This window comes from Condylura cristata, unplaced genomic scaffold (assembly GCF_000260355.1).
Source record: "Condylura cristata isolate star-nosed mole 26May11 unplaced genomic scaffold, ConCri1.0 scaffold00008, whole genome shotgun sequence".
Classification (NCBI taxonomy): domain Eukaryota; kingdom Metazoa; phylum Chordata; class Mammalia; order Eulipotyphla; family Talpidae; genus Condylura; species Condylura cristata.
In genome coordinates, this window is record NW_004567109.1 from 30,260,891 (window position 1) to 30,285,415 (window position 24,525).

Below are 24,525 nucleotides of genomic sequence, written 5' to 3' on the forward strand. Positions count from 1 at the left end.
GCGGCCCGGGAGGGACGCCCTGTCAGCGCCCGGCCGCGCCAGTCCCCGCTGTGGCCGCCTCCACGGACCCGTTGCCCCTGCTCCTGCGGACGAACTGGGGGTGTGCGGGGGCGCGAGCCGCTCGTTTCAGTAGATGTGGGGAAGAGACACGAATCGGGATGGGGCGGGGGTGCTCTGGTCTCACGGCCCGGGCGAGGAGCGGGGTTCCACCAGCGCTCTCCACGGTGTGGACCACTGGGGGACCGGGAGTGGGGGGGGGCTCTGCGGCAGCGTGGGAGGGGAGGGGGCGCGGACCCCTTAAGCAGGGCGCCGCGGGTTCCCTCCCGCCACGTCCTTCTCCCGTAGCCTCTCACTTCCCCCCGCCCCGGCCGGAGCCGGCCCAGCCCTCACCTCCCCCTCCCAGCCCTACCCCTGGGCTGCGACCCCGAACCTCTCCCCAGACTTCTACCCGGCCCCGGCCGCCCCGCCCCCCGATCCTCCCTCTTCGCCCAGTCTGGGTTCCGAGCGCCGGGCACCCGGCTCCACGCTGCGAGCTGGGGTGCCGGAGCCGGCGCCGAGGCGCGCGGCCGCTCCTTTACTAGATCATTAAAATACTTTGGAAAACCCCAAAGTGGGAGCCGCGCGAAATGGCCTTCGGCGTGCTTCGGAGAGTCTGGGGGAAGGGGACGGTAGACTTAGGCTAAGGGAAGCAGAGTGATTGCTCCTAAATTTCTAAGGATTGTCAACCCCGGCAAGTTAGCCCCCTGGCTTCTTCACGGGAGACGGGGCCATTTCATAGGGGGGCCGTCACCTAGGCGCCCCGCAACGCGGAACGCGCGCCACCGAAACCTGCAAACTTCAAATAAATGGAGCTAAATTGGGGAGTGGGGACGAGAGTCAGGCGTAGGGGGAGGGGAAGCTTCCATTGTCAGTGACCCAGGTGTACAATGGGAAAATGGGGGGGGGGTTGGCAGAGTGACCCAGCTATTTGCTGCAGACTCTTTTTTTGTCCACGTCAAGAATCCCGCGCACACCGCGTGTGACCCTCATTAGAGATGCTTACGATCAGAGAGCAGAGAAATAGGGGAAGACTCCCCCATTTTCAGACTGTTTTTAGAGCGCGGTTCTCTTTAAATGTGATAAAACACTGTCGGCACTGTCTCTTTAAAAGAGTCTAGCAGAAAAAGCTGTGTAAGCGCTGATTGGCTGCCTGTTTGGATACATCTTTAGGGGAGCCTTGAAACTGTTAGCCTAGGTTGATTTTTTTTTTTTAACTGCGCTGTTCCAATAAACAAGTAACGCCCCTCCCCCTAACATGCCTCGCACCAAACAATTAAAGGATAGGTCAGTGTCCTGGGGAAAACACGTTTCAAGTAGGAAAACTCAGAACTAGATTTCAACAAAATAAAGAATAATTCCCCACCGTTAAAGTTTGCTTATTTTGATCAGCAGAAGAGAGAAAAGGGGCTTGTAAAAGAAATGCCCCGCAGCAAACGGATCTGCATTGGTTCAGGAAGGCGACTGGGTGCATTTTTGGAATAATGTTCTACTCAGTGTAACAGCCTCCCTAAATTAGAATACAGCCAGGCCCTACAGCCGTCTCTGGAAACGCTCTGCTCTTTCGGGACTGAGAGCTCACAGGGAAAGAGGAGACAGAAAAAGGGAAACACAGGCTATGGCTGTCAACGTGCTAGCCCATAGTTTAAAGGTTTTGTGAATGAGACAAGCATGGAGGGAGTTGAAATACAACGATAGGGGAGAGAAGGAAATAATTACAGTTATTTTTTCCCCCAGGCGTTTTAATTTAATAGGGCTAACCTAACGTACCTTAGAGCCCACACTAATTAAATTGGCCTCCTCATACCCTTCCCCTGGACTTCTATTTTTCAATGGCCGAGGAATGGCCAGGGATGGCTTGTCAACAGACTGACTCACAGAAGCCTGACTCATCTTGGGTTTGCAAGGCCCACGAATGATGAGTATTGGTTAGGTCCTGGCTGAAGGAAAACCCTGCCCTTCCCTGGCGCTCCTGCTTCTCATTCTCTACCAAGTTGGCTGTGCCCTATCAGGGTGAGAGGACTGCAGCTCAAGCAAATCCCCATGGAGTTGCTCACCTGTCAACTGGGAGAGGGAGTTACTAGAACTCTAATAGTTCTTGAGCGTCTGATACAGATTTTCCTGCTACATCTTTCTTTCCCACCCTCCAAAAAGGACTAGCACCTCCTTCCTAAGCATGTGTGTAAGAGAGGGGTAGCCCCTTGAGAGACCTGTGCCTGACACACTAGCTGTTCCTGTGGTCTGCTCTTTGCTGGGGTTTAACACAGAATGAGGCCCCACTTTGGTAGGTTCATGGTGAAGGTTAAAAAGTCAGTGGAGGGGCCCTCCCTGGTGGTGCACTACAGAGCTAGGTGCAGCTGCTTCAGCATGGAGTTCAATCCTGGCCCCGGAGCTGACCCACATGGCGCGGCAGATGTCTCCTGGCCCGCCCGCTGCTCCCCTCATCAGTGTACTGCATCAACCTGCCTGTTCTGCTCCCCACTCTGTCTCTGGTGAAGCCTCTTACTGCCCCTGTACCTCTGGCCTGCACCCCAGTTCTGTATGCATAAAGAAAGAAATCTTTAAAAAGTCAGTGGGAGAGATCAGAACAGCAGAAGGGGTGTCTTAAAATCCCCTCTCCCAGCCTGCTGGAGAGAAGGGAGCTTATGGGTCCCCAGGAAATAGGATCAGTCATCAGCCCCAACCAGGTGTGCAGCTGCTGCTGAAAAGATCCAAATTGCAGTCAGATGAGGAGCACATCCATACACCCAAGAAAAGCATCTTGGGACCCAAGAAAAAGGGGTCCCACAGTCCCCACCTTTCCCGAACCCTATCTTTGGGCTCAGTGTCTCTCTCTGGCTGGTATGCCTGCTGCCCAGAACCTCCTTCTTTGGTCACTTTTAAGACTATTGTCCCCTGCAAGCCCATCTACTCCACGAAAACCTCCCTACTTCTCACCTTTGGTGCAAACCCCGTCCTTTTATCCCTCTGCTTGGTCTCAATTTGCTTGAACCTCCATAATAGCTTTCTATTCTTTCTGCCCATTGTTGTAGCCATTTGTTTACTGTCTGTCTCCCAGCCAGACTGAGGTGGGGGGAAGTTTGCAGGAATTAACTCTGAGTCATCTCCATGTCTCCAGCATCCGGCCCAGGCTCAGTACCTGTGTGTTTATTAACACTCCATGCATGCTCCAGGACCACAGGGTCCTAGAGAGGAAGACATGGTCCCATCCCCAAGAAACGCCAAACCAAGTCTGCCTAGTTGGGAGATGAGGAATGGACACCATCAAGTACAGGATTAGGGAAGGGCAGCCCCTCCCACTCAAGCTGCAGCCACCTGGAGCTTCTGCAGTTTCAGTTTCCAGAAAACACTATGTCCAACCCTGGGCCTGCCCATCCTTTCTCCCTGTTTATTGCTATCTATCTCCCTGTCTCTATTCCCTCCTTCCCACTCTTTTTTTCTTTTAGGACATATTTATTGAGCAGCTACTATATGCCAAACACTACTCTAGGCACTAGGTCATGAAACAGACTAAAATTCTTACCCTGTGGTGCTTACAATATTGTGAAATCACCTGCCCAAAAACTCTTCCTAAAATAGTCTCCTACTAATTCTGCAGAAATCCAGCCTGGGCAGGGAGCACCTCCTCCAGAAAGCCTTTCCTGGAAGCCCTCTTTCTTCTCACAGCCCCCTCTGGACCCATGTCCCCTGGTGGCCCCTGTGCCTCCTGCTGACCGTGACTGATTGCTGTTGGCCATGCGGCCTGAGTGTGGTCACGCTGGCAGTTCCCCCCACAGGAATGTGAACCCCTTCGGGTCAGAGAATGAGCGTTTTTATTGTGAGCTTGCAGTGTTCAGCAGCAGTGGTGATGGGATCAGAACGAACAACTGAGGGACAGAGCATGAAGTGCCAGGCAGGTGAGGTGGGAGAGATGAATGCCCAGCTCGGGCCGGGATGGACACTCCTTCCACCCGTTGTTGCCAGAAAGTAGGAGACAGAAATCCTGACTCTAGGATCAGGCCAAAGGGGCCCAGGCCTCCGGGAGACACAGTGAAAGCAAAGGGACCAGGCCCCCCAGCCCCAGCCCAGGAGTCGCCCTCACCAGGATGTCAGCACAGCTTGTTTCTTCTCCCTTTGCCCCACAGCTCCAGCTTGGTGCTCGGTGTCCATCCCAGCTGCTGGGAGGACGGGCGCTGTTTGAGTGGGCACTGGCCCTGGGTAAGATGGTTTCTGAAATTGAACAGCGATGTGGCTGATCAAAGACTTGAGTGTCTGCACCCAGGGAGGCTCAGGCACAGGCTGGTCACCCCGGTTTGAGTGTGTTCACAGGAGACCAGGACCTCCATGGGGGAACTGATGATCCAGCACCTTGAGACCCAGCTTTAGAGCTGGACCCTAGGCCTCGCCGGCATACTTCAGGCTGGTGATATCCTCTCTCTAAACCCATCTGTGGAATGAGGGTGACAATGTCCACCTGAGTGTTGGCCGAGTCTGTGGTCTGGATGCTCTGGCCCAGGGACAGTGTCTGCTTTCAAAGTTGCCTGGAGACTCAGCTGAGATAGTAATTGGGGGAACATTTTATAAATTGAAAAGATGATTGGGTCCTCCCTGGTGGCGCATCGGGTTAGGATGCAAGCTGGCTGCAGCCACTTAAACATGAGTTCGATCCCTGCCTGCCTCAGAGGTGACCCACATGGCACAGCAGACCTCTCCTGACCCACCTGCTGCTCCCTCAGCAGTGTACTGCATCAACCTGCCTGTTCTGCTCCCTACTCTGTCTCTGATAAATCCTCTCAGCCCCTGCACCTCTCGCCTGCACCCCAGTTCTGTGTGCATAAAATAAATAAATCTTTTTTTTTTTTAAAAGAGGATTACTCCTAAAGTTATTACCACAGCAGAGACAGCCAGAGGTACTGAGGAAGAAGCAAGTGGATATAAGTTTAAACACAAATGTATTTTTGCAGTATCATCCAATAAATATATACTTGTCCTTGGCCTGCTTTGTCATAGCAAAAGGGGTGTGTGGGGGGATCTATTAGCCAGTCTATTGAATAGGTTTAGGTCTATCTGAAAAGCACCTACTATGTGTTTAGCCCTGAATCAGGAATGCTGGGAATTACAGGAGCATGTGAGCTAAGGTCTGCCAGGGGTGACTGGGGAGAGGAAGTGACACAAAGGTCCTTTCTAGGTTCCTGCTGCACCTCCCCCTTCCTCCAGAGTGTCCTGGCCTGAGTCCACTCTGCAGTCTCCACAAAGCTGTCTGTAGTGCCCAGTGCCTGGGGACATTCCTCTTGCTCCTCTGCCCTGCCCGGGGCAGGGTAGAGTAGCCACATTTTGCTGTGGCTACTCCAACTGCCTAAAGGCTGTTTCCCATATTACGGATCCTAGAGTAGTCCACCTACTCCCTCTAGGTCCCTGATGCAGCCTCGCCAGAGCCCGCCCTAATGACCTCGGTGCAATGGCACTTCTCCTGTCCTATCTCCACCCCAGCCATCACCACCATGTATATTTTGTCTTTGCTTATTTATCTTTACTTGTTTCTCTAATTAGAACTTAAGTCCTGTACGAGTCTTATCCTCACTTCTAGAACAGGCGCTCCATCAAAGTGTGTTAAATGTTGAGCAACATAATTCATTCAATAAAGGCTTCCTGAATGCCTTGTTCTGGCTGGGCATCGTGGTAGGACCAAGAATCAGTGGTGAACAAGATGATCGCGGGAGCTGTATGTGTGGCCCAGAGGGAAAGACAGGGTTAATCCAAAGGCAACACTGATAACCATATCATGACAAACTGTGCCAGGAGGAAGACGCTGTGAGAGCCTCCCATGGGGGAGGGGTGGTGGCCTAGGAGGGCTTCTCTGAGGAGGTGACATTTGAGTGCTAAAGGATGTGTGGGAGTCACCAAGCCAAGAGGGCGGAGTAAGGAGGGAAGAAAGGAAAACTGCTGCCGGGAGGAGTCTACCAGGTAAATTTATTGATAGCTGGTTAGTTCTTAAGGTAGGAGCAGAACGCCTAGTGGTTCTACAGGTGCCCTTGCCATGGTGTTAGAGAAACCCCAGAGCAGAAAATAAAAGCTTCCCTTGGCATATCTGAAGAAGATATAGTCAACTGTCACTGAAAGAGGTGGGTTAGTGCACCAGTGGCGAAATCAAACGGTCTGACTACTTCATACCCATTAAGATGGCTATTATAGAGAAAGAAAGAAAATAATTTTGGGGTACCATGTGGAGAAATTCAACAGTGCATGGTTGGTGGGAAGGTAAAATATGGCAAATTTCCCCTATAGAAAACAATATAGCAGTATGTCAGAAAACTAAACTACCCTGATGTCTAGCAATTTTGCCTCTAGGTAGAATGTATACCCAAAATGTTAAAAAGCAAAACCTCAAATTTATATTTGTGCCCAATGATCATAGCAGTTTTAGTTACAATCATTAAAAGATAGAAACAACAAAATGTTGATGATATTCAAAATGACAGATGAATGAGGAAGGAGAAAATGGCACAAATATATGCCGAGGAATATTACTTGGCCCTGAAAAAGAAATGTGATTCTGATGCATACTACCACAGGAACAAACCTAGAAAATATCATGTGAAATAAGAAGATATAGAAGCACAAATGTGGCTTGAGTGTACTCATATGAGTATACTAGAATAGCCAAATCCATATGGACAGAAAGTAGACTGGTGGCTACCAAGACTGAGACAAGGGGGTGAAGGAATGGGTACAACATTTCAGTATGAGAAAGTGAAAAAGTTGTGGATAAAGATGGCAACTTCAGCTGTCGTGTACGTAAAGTCACTAAGCTTACTTAAAACGGGTTAAAATGGTAAATTTTGCTATGTTTATTTTGCCACATATACACAAAGGAAAAAAAAACAAACAACAAGGGCGAGAGCTGTGAGGCAGGACACATCTCAATAAAGGATATCATGAGGCTTCAAAGGCCACCTAAAAGGGGGGGCGATGATGATGAAAACAACCCAGTGGTGGTGGAATAGGGTGGAGTTGGAAGGGGTCAGGGAGTATCTAACTGAAATTTGAGGGGCTGTTGGGGAGAGCAGGTGTTGAATATGTTTCAAACTGAAAGAGGGGTGACTATTTGCCCAAAAGAAAGACAATCCCACTTGATTTGCTCCACAGCAAATCACCTATAACCACAAGTGGGCTTCTCTCAGGCCCTGCCCATGCCTTCTCTTTGTCTTTGTCAAGTTCAGCCATGAATGTGGCATTGACCGCACCTGAACCTCAGAATGACTCCTAAGTCCAGCCCACTGTCCTGGATCGTGTTTTTAGAACTAACCCCGTCTCTCTTAGTTGAAAGGCGTTTCCCCCAGATGTCCCTCAAGCATGTCAAAGTCCATGTGTTCACAAATAGGCTCATTATTTCCCTCTCTCAGTTCCTGTAGTCAGTCCCCAGCTCTGCATACAGCTCAACGCCTAGTCAGCTACCTGAACCGGAAACCTGAGAGTTGGTCTCCACTCCCTTGCATTCTCATCCCCAGCCAGAGCCAAGGTTGACCAGCTGACGCTAGTAAGCATGTTCTGTTTTCTTCCTGCGCACAGCCCCCTCATTGCTACAGTCCAGTCCCAGATCATGGTACACCCTCCCCTGATCTCTGTGCCTTCAGACTCTCCCTAGCCCCTCCTCATTCCCGATGAGCCAGAGGGATGTAGTTAAGGCAAGCTCCTACTCAGGGCTCTTCAGTAACTCCTCATCTCATCCAAGAGGAAGCCCAAGTTCCTCAGCAACAAAGGTCCTGATCTGGCTCCTGTCTCCTTCTGTAGCTTGTTGCTCACCACCCATCTGGGGCCTGGTGATGGATTTGCTTCTGGCTGTGCAGGCATCTCCATCAGTGCTTAGGCGATACCACAATCAGTGTCATGATGGAGAGCACAGACCCAGTAGGCAGTTGTAGTTGTGCTAAGCCGATTCAGGGGGGGCAGGGAAGGTGACCTGGAGGGAGGGTGTGTTCCTTTGCATCCCAGCAGGAGTAGATGAGCACTCTCAGAGAGAAGCTGGAGAGAGAGCTCTGAGGAGACCCAGTGGGTCCAACAGAGGAGTTGCTGACAAGGAGATGGAGGAGGCCTGTACTAGAGACAATCTGGGGAGAAGTCATCCAGGGAAGGTGGTGCTTCAAGAAGAATGTTGAATGCCTCAGTGTGGTGGAGCACCAAAGGGAGACCAAGCTCTCCAGAGATGAGGGCTGGCTGGTGAGGGCAGTTTAGGGGAGCAATGGGGACAGAAGCCAAATCCAGTTCCTATAGAAATTCCCCACCTCTGCATAGTTAGTAGAGACACTGGGGGAGGAGGCGAAGAATGGTAGCAAGTGCAGACATTTTGAAAAAGTTTGCCTGTGAAAGACAGGCCGCACCCAGGAGGTAAGGCGTTTCCTTGTGCTGTGGTTTAAGAGAGACTGGAACCTAGGGAAAGGCTGATTGAATGGAGAGCGTAGAAAGAGAGGGGCCACAGTAATAGAAGGGAAGTAGAGGCTGAGTGGAGAGGAGAGGAGAGGGGAGGGGAGAAAAAGGGAAGGGAGGGGAGAAGACAGGGGGAGGGAAGGGAAGAGGAAGGGAGAGTTGGGGAGGAGAGGGAAGGGTAAAGGAAGGGAGGGGAAGGGAGGGGAGGAGAGAAGAGAGGGGGAGGGGAGGGGAGAGGAGGGAAGGGCAAAGGAAGGGAGGAGAGAAGAGGAGAGGGGAGGGGAGGGGGGAGGAGGGTGGAGAGAGGAAGGAAGGGGAGAGGAAGGGAGGGGAGAGGAGAGGAGGAACTCAACACCAATGAAGAGACCTTTCTCTGGGTCACAGTAGAGGAGAGAGCGATTTGAAGAGAGGGTGAGCTTATAGCTGGGCTTTAAAGTTTGAACAGGAGTTTGCTAACCGAGCAGCAGGGTAAAGGGATCTCAAGTACGGGAAGAACATGAGGCATAGGGAAGCCAGTATGTTAGAACTCCAGGGTTGGCTGGTTCAGGGCTCTCATGAAGCATGAGAGACAGGAAAAGGGGGTGGGGGGACCAGGGAGCTTGTCACATCTTTCCACATGGATTTCATGCCATCCTGTGATCACAGGTCTGAGCTCGGGTACCCAAAGATCATGAGGGAAGATGAAAATTATTTCCTATTTATCGCCACATCCAGCACCTGGTTTACAAATATGTGAAGTGAACAAGTGTGTGGAATGAACAACTGATCAAGTTCAACAGAGTAAATCTATGCTGAGGATGCAGAGATTTCAATTCATGAGTCATTCTTCCTATTTTTTCCATGTTCTGGGCATGGTATGGGATAGGACATCCAGTGGGGCATCTCATTTAATGTTAATTTTGTTCCTTGGAACCCCACGTTCAAAACCTCCTTTTTAACCACCTTTCCCAAGGCATGAGCCCATGGCGGGGACTCAGACGACTCCAACTACCACCAATGATGGGGGTGTCTATAGCAGCTTCTCCTCCTCCCAGCTATTTGGGGACCCCAAAGCAGAGCTCTCAGGCTCATTCTTCAATTCTGATCTGTTTCCACGGAAACAGGATATCAGCAAACGTCAAAGTCCCAGCTTTCAAACACAGCTCTCTTCCAAAACTTGCTATCACGTGACTCGTGGCCTTCACAATTGTCAGGACTGCAGGAGCCTTAAAGAGCATCCTACCCTCTGCACTGTGGGGAGGGAAGCCACGCCTGGAACACGAACCTTGGTTCTCATCCAGTGCTTTGTTCTTTGCTCAGTGCTGCTCCCAACCCAGAACACCCACTCATCGTCCAGTCCTGTTGGCCTGGGTCTCAGTTTGCCCGTCTGTCTGTCCGTCCATCCATGCACCCACCCATCCCAACTGCTAGTGTGCACCTTTCACTTCTGCTTCTTTCTCCTTTATCTCTTGCCCAGCATCGTTCTCTGTGTCCTTCTCTCAGTGCTCTGTCTCCTCTCGCTGCCGGCTTCTCTTACACAAGCATGCACATGAACCCGTAAATGGTGTTCTTCCTGTAAATGTTTCCTAGGTTGGTGTGGGTTTAGGAAACCTATCTTCAAGCCTTCAACGTCAACCCTCAGAGACTCGCCTACACTCAGAGACTCGCCTACACGCATTCCCCCTCCCTCACGTTACCATGATAAACAAGACCAGGCATGGGGCCACCCGCCACAAAACTGAGAAGTCAGCAATTTGACCTAATGTCTTTGGCCAGCTCCTGACTCACACTTCCCCTATGTGATGTCGCTCTTGAACAGCAGGACCCTAGAACCCAAGCTCTCCCTTCTGAGGACTTGCTCTAAGGAAAGGGCTTTGAGACCAAGCACTTACTCCTGGTATCACCATCACCAGCAACTTCTTCAAGAACCTGTCTGAACCTTCCTTTGTGGCGTAGGGGAAAGTGAAAAGTCTTGCCACAGAAGATGAGTTTAGGCCCTAGATGCTCGAGAGGGCAGTATGTGAGGGCATCAGAGAGAGCTTGAGGATCCCCAGGCACCACCCTGGGCGGCAGCCTGCTCACAGACAGACAGGGTGATAGAGTGGAATGTGAGTGTGGCTTCAACAGGAGGCCCGACCTGGCCCAACCATGGCTCTCCCACCTATTGGCTGTGTGCTGCTGGACACAGCTGCTGGACCTCTCTGAAGCTGCATCTCCTCATCTGAAAAATGAAGGGTCAATGTTGTCATCTTTTTGAGTGAGATCTAGAGCAAGGAGTGTAAAGTGCTTCACACACAGAGCATGCTCGGTGAACCATCATTTTGATCTAGGATTTACCAGGGAGAACTGGAGTAAGATGCATAGCAACACTTACTGAGCCCGGCCCTGTGTGGTGATGGAGAGCCCCTCCTCTTGGGTGAGCTGCCCCGTTCTGCCGCTCACTGCCACGTCTTTGACTTTCACAAGGCTTGCTTTCCTCATCTATAAAATAGGGGACATATACCAAGTCTTTAGGTTTGCCAGAGGACTGAGTGATGCAATCGCTATAAAGTGGTTGGTCAAGTGTCTGGCCTGGTGTTGAACAGGAAAGATTAATACACTAGTATCCCAAGCAGTACATTGACTATTACAATCATCTAAAAAAAGGATGATTTCACCCATTTTCCAGTGAGGAAGCCAATACTTGAATGCAGGGGTTATTTACCTGGACCCACCTAGTAGGTGGCAGGACTAGGACTTGAATCCAGATACCCCGACTCAGCCTCTCTCGGCATCATCAATGTTTAACCTTTTTTTTTTTTAAAGATTTATTTATTTATGCACACAGAAGTGGGGTGCAGGCCAGAGGTGTAGAGGTGGTGATTGGATTCGCCAGAGACAGAGTAGGGACCGGAACAGGCAGACGGAGGAAGTACACTGCTGAGGGGAGCAGCGGGCGGGCCAGGAGAGGTCTGCTGTGCCATGTGGATAGGCTCCAGGGCGGGGATCGAACTCATGCTGAAGTGGCTTTAGCTTCTTAGTGCTGTGTTCTAAGCCTCTATGCCACCAGGGAGGGCCTTGTTTAACCTTTTCTCTCCCTCTCAGAGCCTCCTACCCTTGAACTTGGAAACTGAGCCCTAGTCTCTGAGTCCTTCCTAAACACACTCATGTGCTCACTCTTGCCAGGCAATGATATAATTGTAGGAGGAAGCAAGTTTTGGGAGCAAGATATAACCCTGGGTAAGTGCATACATTTCACCCAAGTTCTTGAACTTGACTAAATTAGAGCACAAATTGGGGGTGGGGAGGGGGGTTGGATTCGGGAGCCACAAACATTGAGATGCCTAAAGTCCTTCAGTAAAGAGTATCTTCCTACATGAATTCTGGGGAGCTATTACTCATAAATGTGGTTCATCTTATACACTGACATGGAAACCAGAGCAGGGGGCCTGGTGCCCCACTGGTTCACAGAGGCCTCCTGTAGAGGGAGGGGAGAAAGGAAGGCTTTTATTTCAAATAATTATTCTGGAGACAGTGAAGTCATTTCAAGGCAGAGAACGCAGCTGAGCACAACTGGAGCCCACTATCTTCATGACCGAGCCCCCAAACGCCCTGGGGTCAGGTCTAAACCCAATGGGTAGCCTGGAGTGGGAGGGCCCCACTGAGTCACAACATCTGGACCACATGTGCCCCATTCTGCCTCCATTCCAATAGCAGGGAGGGACTACCACTAACTGAGTCATCTGGAGTGGGGGGAACAGAGGGGTCCTTCTGGAAACAGGGTGGAATAGAGATTACCAACAGGATTTTTGACTGATGGGAGTGCCTGATAACACTAATCCCCCCTTTTTTGTATTTTTCCAACTTGTCAGAGCTGTGAGTCACCCTCCAAGTGAAGGGATTCCCACGCCTAGGTGCTGGTTGTCTGACAGACACCAAAACAAATCAAAGACCCAGTAACAAAGCCCGTGGTTAGGCCTGAGCCAGGTGCTGGAGTGGCAGTGTAAGTGAGGCGCTGTCACTTCGTGGAATATGAACTGCCTTCGAAGCACCCAGTTTATTCCTTGCCAGGCATTTGTTTATTCCCTGCCACTGTGCAAGTATGATCCCAGAGCAAATAGCTTGCAACAAAGGATTGTGTTCAAGGTTAGTTAAGAGAAGGGGGGAAAGAAAGCAAATCAGACCAAGGAAATAAGAAAAGAATGAATAGGCTACCACTGGGCACCACAGAAAGCCCTAAGCTCCTTAATGGCCAAGGCAAAAAGGGAAACATGATCACATATGGAACCCTTGACATAAAAGGGATAAAAACTAACAAATGTGAGTAAGGTCTGGGATTTGTAACATAGGTTACCTCATTTCCTTCCCAATGCCCATGCCAGAGCACCACTGTTGTCCCCATTTCCTGGAAAGAAGGATGCATCTCAGATATAGCAAAGTTTCTTGGTGGTGCCTCACCCAAATGCCCTCAGTTCCTGGGAATTTGGGCTGCTGACAGCTTCCATTAGCATTTCTCCCTGGGACCTGCCTTTGGCTGTGGGGGAACTATTTCACCCGAAGTTACACCTCTTACAAGTGGAGCTTCCGATTCCTCCTTTCCGGGTCTTGAGGTCCCAAAGAGACAATGTATCCTCCAGGGGATACAGTAAGCGTTCCAGTGAACTTCAAATTCTGAGCTGACCACCGAACTCCTTGAGTTAAGATGCCATCAGCAAGAAAAGGAATCCTTATATCCCAGAAGTCACTGGGCCTGTCACCATAAAGAAGTCCAGCCGTGTGGCCAAGCAACTGGAGCAGAGGAGCTGATGCCATGCTCACGAGGCTCCCCAAGGGCATCCTTTTTGCTACATGGCCAATGTGGTCATGCCTGAGCTGTGGAGCTGTGGCCTGAGCAGAGTAACCTGGAGCTCAGACTCTTCGAGGTTGGGTCTCCAAGCATGGAAAGCTGCCTACAGTAGCAGAGATATTAGCAGGAGGTGAAAAGAGCCTAGATCAGGTAGTGGAAGGATGGTGATCAATAGCATTATGGGTTCACTCTCTTCTTTCAAGTTTCCCTGAAGATGAGCCCAAGCAAATTCCCTGATTAGGTCAAACTCCATAGAAGCAAGTGGACTGGAAAAGTGAAAGAGGTAGACTGCAGCGGACACTTTGGTCCTTCAACTTGGGATATCTCTGTCGGCCCTAGGCTTTCTGTAGGATCAGCTGAGGTTTCAATCACAGCCACTTTGCTGGCCAACTTTTACCTCTGACCAATCCTGCTTACCTTCCTTCCAAGTGCATCTTCCAAGGACACTTCCTGATAAGCCTTCTGCTGCAGCTCTCTACGTCAGGATCAATTTCTTGGAACTCACTTTCATGAAGACATCTTGGTAAACTTGTTTGAGGTGACAGCCCAGATAACCCACCTTTTGCATTATGTCCTGGTGGTAGTTCCTCAAAGGAGGCAAATGTGCTCTTGCAATGAGTTATAAAATTTTAATTAAGTTGTTAATAAAGAATCAAAAGGTTTAAAATATATTTTTTCTTCATAAGAGGAATTCTTAGTTTTCTGGATATTACTTTTGCATAACCAACTATCCCAAATGTAGCAATATAAACAACAACTGTTTTATTATGTTCGGGGTTCTGTGGACCCAGGGCAGGGCACAACAGAAGTGGCCGTACTCTGCTTTCCAGTGTGTGGGCCCTTAGCTGAGAAGATCCCAAAGGCTCTTTCAAAGTCTTCTTTACCTATTAATCTGTTGCCTAGGGGTGGGTGATTCAAATGTTGGCTCAGCGAGAAGGTTGTGGCCATTCTGTGACGTGGACATTTCCCCAGACAACGGCTGGGTTTCCAAAGGAACAGAACTTCGAAGGAACATTCTGTAAGTCAAAGGTGAAACCTACATGAATGTGTATGACCTCTTCTCCGCTTGTCACTTCTGTACAGAAGTAATGCAAGCTATACACATTCACCCAGATTTCAGGAAAGAGGCTGTATACCTACCTTATCTCTTGATGGAAAAGTCTCATAGGATTTGCCACCATTAGTTTTTTTAAACCACGCATCTCTGTTAGGTATTTATCATAGGGAAGGAATACAAATCTATGCAAAAGAAAGCTTACTGCAATGTTATTAATATCACTAAAAGCTAGAAATAATCTAAATGACCAATAATCAGAATGGGCGGGTTAAATCATTTGTAGTACAGTGTGTCAATATTATGAAATACTATGTATTTCATATTAATATGTAACTATTTGAAAATACTATGTAATTATTTTAAAAACTGATATATCAAGATGGAAAAATGTTGATACTGTTAAGTGGAAAAAGTGGGTTCCAGATAGAATAGATGTAAAGATACATTTTGATTTGAAAAATATAGTTTTTAAAATTACAGAAATATTCAACCAACCAACAGCAAATTGTTTCTCCTGTACCAACCCTGAGCCAGGCAAGGAGGCTACTGACTAACTAAGGACCAACTCCTTCCTATGAAAGACCTTACAGTGTGGAGGGATGGAGGGAGAGGTGGGCGAGAAGTGGGTATGGCACCCAGACAAATAAGAGGAAAGAGACTGTTACTTTCCAGAGGCATTAACATTTTGGGTTGACTTTGGTAATAAAGTAGCCAGAGAAATGAAGAAAGCAGGTTCATTTGGAGGTTGACAACCCTCCCACCCACACCCCTTCCTCCACTCATTGCTGGTGATTGCCTTAGGAGTGGGCATGTGGCCCGACTTGGCAAATTGAAGTGAGAGGGAATTTGCTTGGGGGCTGTCGAGCTAAGTTCCCAAGCACCTAATAAATACTCAACATGGTCTCTTTTTTCCCCTGTAGATGTTGTCATGTCCAGGAATGAAGTTGGAATCTACTGCTATCTTTTTTCAACCCGGAGAGGATTCAACTTTAGAATGAATCTGACCCCAAGGGGGGTAGAGAGACAGAAAGAGCTGGCTCCTCGACATTTTTTAGTTCCTTGAATAGTGCCTAGGGTCCATCTTGTCTTTATGCCAAGTAAGATAATGCTTTTCCTGATTGTTGAAGCCAGTTGGGGTCAGGTGTTCTGTTACTTGCAACTGAAAGCATGCTGACTATCACAGAAGAGCCTTCCAGGCACCAGGAATTGGTGAGAGAGAATGCAATTATGATTGATGGTTCAGTGTGGCTGCAGGGTTAGATGAACAAGGAGGAGTCCCGAGGATTGACAATGGGGGGCCTGCTGATGGGGCCAGGTCGTGAAAAGCTTATGCCATTGTAGGTGCCAGGACATCATCCTGAGGGCAGCGGACCAAGAGTCTTAAGCAAGGAAGTGACTTGTTCAAATCACAAGTTACTAAGAAATTGCAGGGCTGGGGCAAGGGACATGAGTTGGGAGGCCGATACTCACTGGGACAGGTGACTAGTCAGTGGCAATGGTGTGGAGAGCAGGAGCAAGTCTAGAAATGTTAAGAAGTAGGATGTCCAGGTTGGGTGATCCACCTACTGTGGTAGAGGAGAGAGGAGTCGAACCTCTCTCCCAGGATTCGGGCTTATGCCTCTGGGAGCGTGCATTTATAAGTAATGCCGGTTTGTGTGGGAAATTAAGAGCTTAGTTTAGACATGGGGTCTATCAGGTGCTCCAAGATACTTTTGAGGTCGGGAAGCCCCGTTGAAGAACATCAATTGATTTTCTTTTGATGCCATCTTGCTTGACTTTGGGGAAATATCCCTCCACCACTGGGTGGAGTCTTGAGGGGCTTCCTTCCATTCTGGTCAAAGGGTGACCATGAGCTGAACTGGCCAAGGAAACGCTTTCCTTGGACTCTGAACCCTGACCTGTCTCACCAGGTGAGGCTGATTTCAAATGAATTCCCAAAATGCAGTTTTGTCTCAGTCTGGGTTTTCCTAAACTTAGAGCCTGGGTAAGGACATAAGTGCAATAAGTGTATTTGGGATTCCAGGGAGCAGAGGGAGGAAGTGGGAAGAGAAATCTAACCCAGGACACACCTGCCCACTGGAAACTTCTGAGGAGCAGAGCAGCAGCTGCAGAACAGTCTGCCAGGGGACTGAAGGCCAGTGTCTACTGTCCATGTCCACAGTGCACTCCTGGGTCTTCAGGGATGCCCAGCAGGTCCCGCACAGGCACCTCGGTGGCAGCGTCAGAGAAATTTGGGCAGGAAATAAGAGGCTGCAACACATCTCATTCTGAACTGCGGCACTGTCAGTGCAAACTGGGTCAAATCCTGTGCAGGAAAGACCACAGTATCAGCAGAGGGGCGCCTGAGAGGATGTGAGGCCAGGCGCAAGAGAAGTGTGCTCTGGGCTCCAACGCCTGCTGTCTGCTGGCTCCAGCTACCCTAGTGCAGAACGGTCCTCACGGTGTCCTCTCCCAGGTCTAAGGGTTCAGCGTTTCTTCCAGGCCTGCCAGGCACGCCGCAGCCTTCCGATGGATTCCTGCGGGGCTCACATTAGCCACAGTCAGTTTCTGTTGCTTCAAACCAGAAAATGCTGATGGATGCAGTATGTGATGTTATAGAGAGAACTCAAAAGCTGTTGTGGAGCAAATAGCAAAGCATTTTCCTGCAGTACTTCTGGAAAGGTCCTTTGGTAAAATTGGAGGATAGAAGCACATCTCCCAAGGGAGGGCGGCCTCCCACTGTCCTCGCGAATTTCGGGGAGCACTGGGCTGGGAAGGGGAGGCTGTGCACTGCTCTTGCCTCAGTCACCAGTGTGGGAGCAGCAGCCACACCTGCATGATCACCTGCAACCTTGACTACCTGCTTTCTCATTGACAGTTTTGATAACCTGGTATTCCATTGCTTTGATTTGCATTAATTCATCATAAGATTGTTCATCTTTTGACTGTGTTCATTGACCATTTACATTGTTTCTTTGTGGATAGCTTATTCATATTCTTTATCCACTTTTATGTTTACTGGTCATTAATTTATCCAGGTATGTATATTTTAATGAAATTAGAAAATGAATTATAACTTTCTCTGTGTTTCTTTGAATTAAATCTGTTTTGATTTTGTTTATAGTATTTTGCCATCAGAAATTTAAAGATTTTTGTGTTCTTAAATGTACCACTCTTTTAACAGCCTCTAGGTTCTTGTCATATCTGAGCGTCCTTGCTCATTCTGAGGTTATGAAATAAAATTCATAAATGTTTTTCTCTCAGCACTTTTATGACTTTATCATTTATGTTAAAGTCTCAATTCTGTCTGGGATTTTATTTAGTTATGAACATCCCTGAACACAAGCTTTACTAGCAGCTTGCTCTTGTTAAATGAACCTATAACCCCCAACACACTACTTCTGCCATTTATTCAATTATATTTGGGTCTTCTTTACCAGGAGAGTCTTCCACTACCATCTTACAGGTAAGGCTTGTAATGAAGACCCATATCCAAATTGCAAGACTAAACACAAAGCAACAGGAAATTCTAAAGCCTGCCATCCTGTATTTAAAAATGTTCACATTTATGTGAACATTTGTGTGCAAGGGGTTAAGACTCAGTATTAAGAAGCTATCACCAGGCCCTCCCTGGTGGTGCAGCAGACCTCTCCTGTCTCACCCACTGCTCCCCTCAGCAGTGTATTTCAGTAGATCTGCCTATTCTGCTCCCTACTCTGCCTCTGGTGAAGCCTCATACTCCCATTTCCACACATCTGGCCTATATCCCAGCTCTTGTATGCACAAATAAATAAAATAAATCTTTTAAAAAGTTCACATTCTACATAGAGAAATGGTTAAGCACACAGACTTTATGCATGTTCTGTGTCTCAGCTTCCTCTTCTATAAAATGGAAAATAAATGTATAGCTCTCATGTCTAAAGAATTAAATTAGTAATATAAAATCCTTAGAATAGAGCCTGGTATTTGTATTAGCTATTATTACTGGACATGAAACTGAAAAATTTCGGTCTGGGGTACAGGTCAGAAATGCAGGTAGTGAGAGGATTCACCAGAGACAGAGTGGGGAGCAGAACAGGCAGATCTACAGAAATACACTGCTGAGGGGAGCAGTGGACGAGATGGGAGAGGCCTGCTACACCATGTCAGCTACCTCCCTAGCGGTGGGTTGAACTTGTGCTGCAGTGGCTACAGGTAGCTTCATAGTGCTGAGATTTAACCTGTTGTAACACCAGGAAGGACCTAGGGTGATAGGTTTCTGATCCTTGTTTTACCTCAGCTGTGACATATGACCTTGAACAAGATGTTTGCTTTCTCAGAATCTCAGACTCTGATGTATGTCTAAGACTGAACCTCTGATTCCGCTTCCATGTGCGAAAACAACTCTTTTCTCTGACCTCCCAGCCCTACCTCTGCTCCTGACTTGGTTTTGAATCCAACTGGGTCTTCTCATCACTTGATTTGACACAGCTGATCACTCCCTCCTTGGAATGTGCTCCTCCCTGCCTTCTTGATGTTCTGGGCACCTAGATTTCTTCATGATCTGACTGTTCTTTTCTCTGTCTTCTTCCCTGATTTCTCACCTTCAACCTATCAACTATGAGCCATTCCTAGGGCTTGACTTAGACTTCTCCTCTCTTCACTTTGCCCTCTGTTCCCAGGCCATATCTCCTGTCCTCAAGGCTTCCGTCATCCCCTCTAAGCAGAAGATGTCCACATTCACTGTGGAGTGTCCACCTCCTCCAGACTCCTCCCTTGGCTTCCCTTCCCGCATGATCTATGAAACACCCCACTCACTGCTGGGCCAGACTGACCTTCTCCTTCCTGAAGGATGGCCCACTGTCAACCACTTAGTTGCCCAGTCTCAAAGCCTTTGTTTCCTGTGGTCCTCAAATATCATCCATCACTGAGTCCCGCCCACTTCACCCTGGCAGACCATCTTCCTCACACACCACAGCCTATCTATTCCAGCCTTGGCCTCCACCTATCCGTGGACCTTCACCCCAGCCTTCTCGGTGGTTCCACTGCCTCCAGTCTTGCTTACTCTGATCCATGCTATACAATGACATATGCATGTGATCATGTAGGGTTTGTTCCAGAAATGCAAGTGTAAATTAATGTCCTAAAATTGATCAGCTTAATCTTTTACACTTAGAGAATAAAAGAGAAATATGACCTTTCAAATAGACAGAGAAACAGGAATTTTATAAAAATTCAATACCAGTTCATAAATACTTCCAACAGGCTGGCGCAGAATGGAACTTTTTTCAACTAAGAAGTGGTATCCATAAAAATCCTATAGCTTACATCATATTTAGATTGAATAGTGAACATCCCCCCTGATGTCAGCAACAAGACAATGTCCTGACATACCAGGCAAGGACAGTAAGTCAAGAAAATAGTAGATAGATCACTATCTATGGAAGATGAAATGAAACTCTTTTATGACCTGAGGGAGGGAAATATTTTTTAAATATGTCACCTATACATCAAAAAAAGTCAACCACAAAGTTGGACAGATAAAAGAAATGACATCATTAAAATTAAGAACTTTGGTTCATCTAAAGATATCATTAGGAGAGTGGAGAGATTAGCCAAGGACTAGGAGAACATTTTAGCAATACATATGACCAATAAGGAGTTCATATCCAGAATATTTAAAGAACTCTTCTATTCCAAGAAAACAAAACCAGGCACCCCATTTAGAAAAATAGACAAGAGAAAAGAGATACGTCAATGGCATCATATATATGGACTTCTGAAACTCTACAGTCCAAATGACACAGTTGTGTGAGTGGTAGTCTAATTAGTACAATTTGAGAAACATAAAAATAGATAAGATACTCAAATAAGCAATTCAAATATCATCAATAAATGCATTAAAAGGTGCTCCACATCATTAATAATCAATAAAAGGCAAATTTAAAACATGAGAAGATACTATTATCCACCTACCAGGATGGTTAGTATGACAAAGACTACATTTTCAAGGCTCTACAAGAATGTGGAGCAATGGAATTCCCATGCATTGTTATAGGAATATAAATTGACATGATATTTTACAAAACAGGTAGTATTTATCAAAGTTAAAGGTGTATAAATATTTATTTCCCCCCTCTATCTCAGGAATTCCATTCTCAGGTACATGCCCAGCATGCTTCTGTCCATCCACCGGAAGAAATGTACAAGAATGTTCATAGCAGCATTATTGATAATAGCCACAAATTGGAACTACCCTAAATTTTCATTTATAATGGGAGATATAAAATATAGTATATATGCACTCAGTAGAATATTATTATATAGCCATAAGAATGAACAGAGCACTGTTAATGTGGCAACACAGATGACTCCCCTGGATATAATATTGGGCAAAAGAAGCCAGGCACAAACAAATACATACTACATGATTCCATTTATAGGGAGCTCAAAAATAGATTAAACAAATACATGGTGATAGTGATCACAATGGCAGCTCTAAAAGGGATATAATTGGGAGGAAGAGGGCACAAAAGAATTTTCTGGGGGCACTAGGAACATTCTGAATTTTATTCTGAGTGGTGGTTGTAATTTACCCATCAGTGCCCTTAAGAGATGGACAATCTACTATTTGCAATGTATACCTCAATTAAAAAATAAAACACATTGGAAGTTTAAACCAGGACCCTCCCTGGTGGCACAATGGGTTAAAGTGCAGCACTATGAAGCTGTCCACAGCTGACCTCTCCTGACCCACCCACTGCTCCCTCAGCAGTGTATTTCAGCTTATCTCCCCATTCTGCTCCTCACTCTGTCTGTGGTGCATCCTCTCACCCCCTTCCCCACATCTCTGACCTGTACCCCAGTTCTTGGATGCACAAATATATTTGATATATTTAAAAAATAATGTTTTTTTTTTTTTTAAAGTTTAAGTCCCCAGTGTCCATCAATTGCTCTCCATTGCTAACAGGAGAAAAGTCCAGATTTTTCTCAGAGTTCTGATCCCTCCTAAACTGCAAACTCCATCATCAGGACCATGATTGCACTTTTCATTGTAATTCCAACTTTGACTGCAGTCCCTGGCAAAGAACAGATGCTCAACCAATACATATTTTTGATAAATTAACAAGCAAGTAGCAGCTTTGCTTTATCTTATCCCAAGAGCAACAGTTCTGAGTTACCTCTCCAGCCCCCCTCAAATTTCTGGAATTTCCTCAGCTCCCTCCTACCCAACAGACAGAGTTCCTGCGCAATCTCCAGCCTTTGCAAATGTTCTAGAACATCCTTCCCCTTTCTTGGTCCCCAAACTCCTGCTTATCCTCCGGGTCCTCTGTCTGTTTTCCCACACACCCTCCTACGATTCGCTCCTTCATGCTCTTAAACCTTGACTACAGCACACTTACTTTGTCTTATGTCGATGGCTCCACAATTCCCATTTGAGACTACAGACAAATACCTAAATCTCTGGGTTGGTTATTCTCAGTCTGCATGTCCTCCTCCCCAAAGACCTATTCTTGTCTTTCTCTTCCCACTGTGTGCCCTCAAAGGCTGACCTCTGTGGACTATATCACCTAGGAAACCTTGCCTTCCAGTTTCCAGTAGATTCAGCCATTGAGAAGTACCAGGAAGAGAGAGCGAAGCATAGGGTGCTAATTCTTTACCTCCTACCCCATTCTCTATAGCCGTGCTCCCTCTATCACAGCCCAGCTTCCTTTGCGTGTAGGGACAGCCCCCTTCAGACCTACAAGGGATACCAGTCCATCAGGCACCTCACCACTCCTTGTAAATTTCCTTAACCCTCTCCTTCCCTCTGGAAATAGTCCCTTTATTAAACTCTCTTCAAGAAACCCTTTCAGTCACATCTATTTCCCCTGCTGAGACCTAAACCCACACTCTCTAACCTTCAAATTTGCTCATTAGTAATCTGAGAAGCAGCTGTGATGGTTAAACGAGATGGTGTGTGTGCTGTGCTTAGTACAGTGATGGCCATGGTAAATGCTCAAAGACCATGAACTACTACTTTTAAAAGAGGTTTCATAACTCGGCTGTGAGTGCCCGCTTCAGTTCATGGAGGCTCAGTAAATATTGTTGGATGAATGAATGCGTGAGCAGTGACAGGGCAAGACAAGAGTCACCATGCTATTTATAAAAATCATAAAAGCTCTGCATTTAGCTGAACAACTTTCTAACTGAAAGTTTCCATAAGCTAGTGAGCTCCCTGGAATCCTCTCCTGGAGCCCTCATACATCCTGTATCCCTCATTTCTGCACTATGTCAGACTCATCGCCACTGGAGTTAAACTGTCAGCCTTAGTTACTTTGTCACCTGGAAGCTTCCTGCTGCTTTGCAACTGCTTTCCCCATCCATCCATCCATCCATCCATCCAGGAATCCCAAATCAAGGGTGGAGTTAATAGGTCATTACAGATCACCCTCCTCTTTAAGTCCTCCCACAGTGGCCCTTTACACTTACAGCCCCAGCGTTCACAGTTTGTCCTGAACTGGACGTCACCTGTCCCTCTGACTGCTGTTGCTGACTGTCCCCTGGCTGCACAGGCTTTGCCAAGCTGGCTTTGTTCCTGCTTCTCAGCTGTTTCAGACGGGCTTGGCTTGTTTTCTGCCTCAGGGATTTTGTGCTTGCTACTCCCTCTGTCTGGAATGTTCTTCCTTTGGATCTTAGTGCGTGGAGTGGATCTGAGATGTACCACCAAGATCCCCTTCAGGGCTGGGGTGGTCCTGTGTTCCCCAGCTGCTGAGAATGTTGGCAGCAACAGCTCTCTGTTGAGGTTTTCTTCACTTTATGACACCTGGTTTGCTCTAAGCCTCACCCCTTCCGGGAGGCAGCCATAACCAGTGGTCAATGTGAGGAGCTCAAGCCAGATTGATGCTTCAAGTTGTGATAATTCTGAAGAACTATGTCTCTTTTCTCTATTTTTGATTCTTTCCTTTTTTAGTATTTTTTTTTTTAAAGATTTTATTTTATTTGTGCATACAGAACTGGGATACAGGCCAGAGATGTGGAGGGTGAGAGAATTCACCAGAGACAGAGTGGAGTGCAGAACAGGCAGATCAACGAAATACACTGCTGAGGGGAGCAGCGGACGGGTCAGGAGAGGTCTGCCACGCCATGTTGTTCCCCTCCGGGGCAGGCGGGAATCGAACTCATGAGGAAGCGGCTTTAGATTCTCAGTGCTGTGCTTTAACCCGCTGCGCCACCACGGAGGGCCTTAGTATTTTTTTTATAAACATGAATATGTATTTTTTTTTATTGCAGTAACACCGCATTATACCATTAGGTAGGTTTCAGGTGTGTTGTGCATTGTCTAAATCAGCATGTGTTTATATTAAGTTCATCACTAACAGCTCAATCCTGCCCTTCACCAGACAATGACCTTATTTTTAACCAGATTTAGCAACCCCTGCCCCCCCCCCCCCCCACCCCCCCGCTATCTTCTATCTTTCCTTTACTCACTAGATCACTGTTTTATTGCAAAGGTTATTAAAGTATCAACAGTCAGATGGAAGAGATGCACTAGGCAAGGTGTGGGGAAAGGCTCAGCCCCTCTCTAGGCATGAATTTCTCTCCAAAATGAAGGGTTATTCCTGTCTGTTGGTCCAGTGGGTGAGGTTTGTTGTGACTACAGGGTAGCCTGACTTTTCACTGTGCCCATCCCTCCCTGCTTTTCTCTGTTGCCCAGAGCTGTGGAGTCCAAGAGGTCATCCCCACAATCCTCCTCATGCAAACCTCCTCACAAGATAATGCTTTCATATTCTTCACTTAGATAACCAGAAATGGGATTGACCACTGGATCGTTTGGTTGGTCTATTTTGAGTTTTCTGAGGAAGTTCCATACTGTCTTTTAAAATTTACACTCCCACCAACAGTAGACAAGCTTTCCTTTTCCTTCCCACCCTCACCAACACTTGTTATTATGAGTTTTTTTTGTTTTGTTTTTGATGTAAGTCATTTTCACAGATGTGAAGTACTTTGGTTATAGTTTTGGTTTGCATTTCCCTAGCAATAAATGACAATGAGAATTCTTTTCCTGTGCCTGTTCGCTGCCTATATGCCCTCTTTGTACAGGTGTCCACTCAGATCTTCTATTTATTTTTAAAGATTTTATTTATGCATGCATGCAGAAATGGGGTACAGGCCAGAAGTACAGGGGCAGCAAAAGGATTCACCAGAAACAAAGTGGGGAGCAGAACAGGCAGATCAAGGAAGTACACTGCTGAGGGGAGCGGCGGGCGGGTCAGGAGAGGTCTGC

At 47.4% G+C, this 24,525-nt stretch overlaps 1 protein-coding gene across 1 annotated transcript in view; it reads right to left on the reverse strand.

The window, feature by feature from the left end:
* Positions 1-1,929, reverse strand: part of SSBP3 (single stranded DNA binding protein 3) — a 152,269-nt gene extending 150,340 nt beyond the window's left edge. Inside the window, exon 1 of the mRNA XM_012722124.1 lies at positions 1,807-1,929. Within this exon, the coding sequence (XP_012577578.1) occupies positions 1,807-1,929 (123 nt within the window). The remainder of the gene's footprint in view (positions 1-1,806) is intronic.
* Between the last annotated feature and the right edge of the window lie 22,596 nt (positions 1,930-24,525).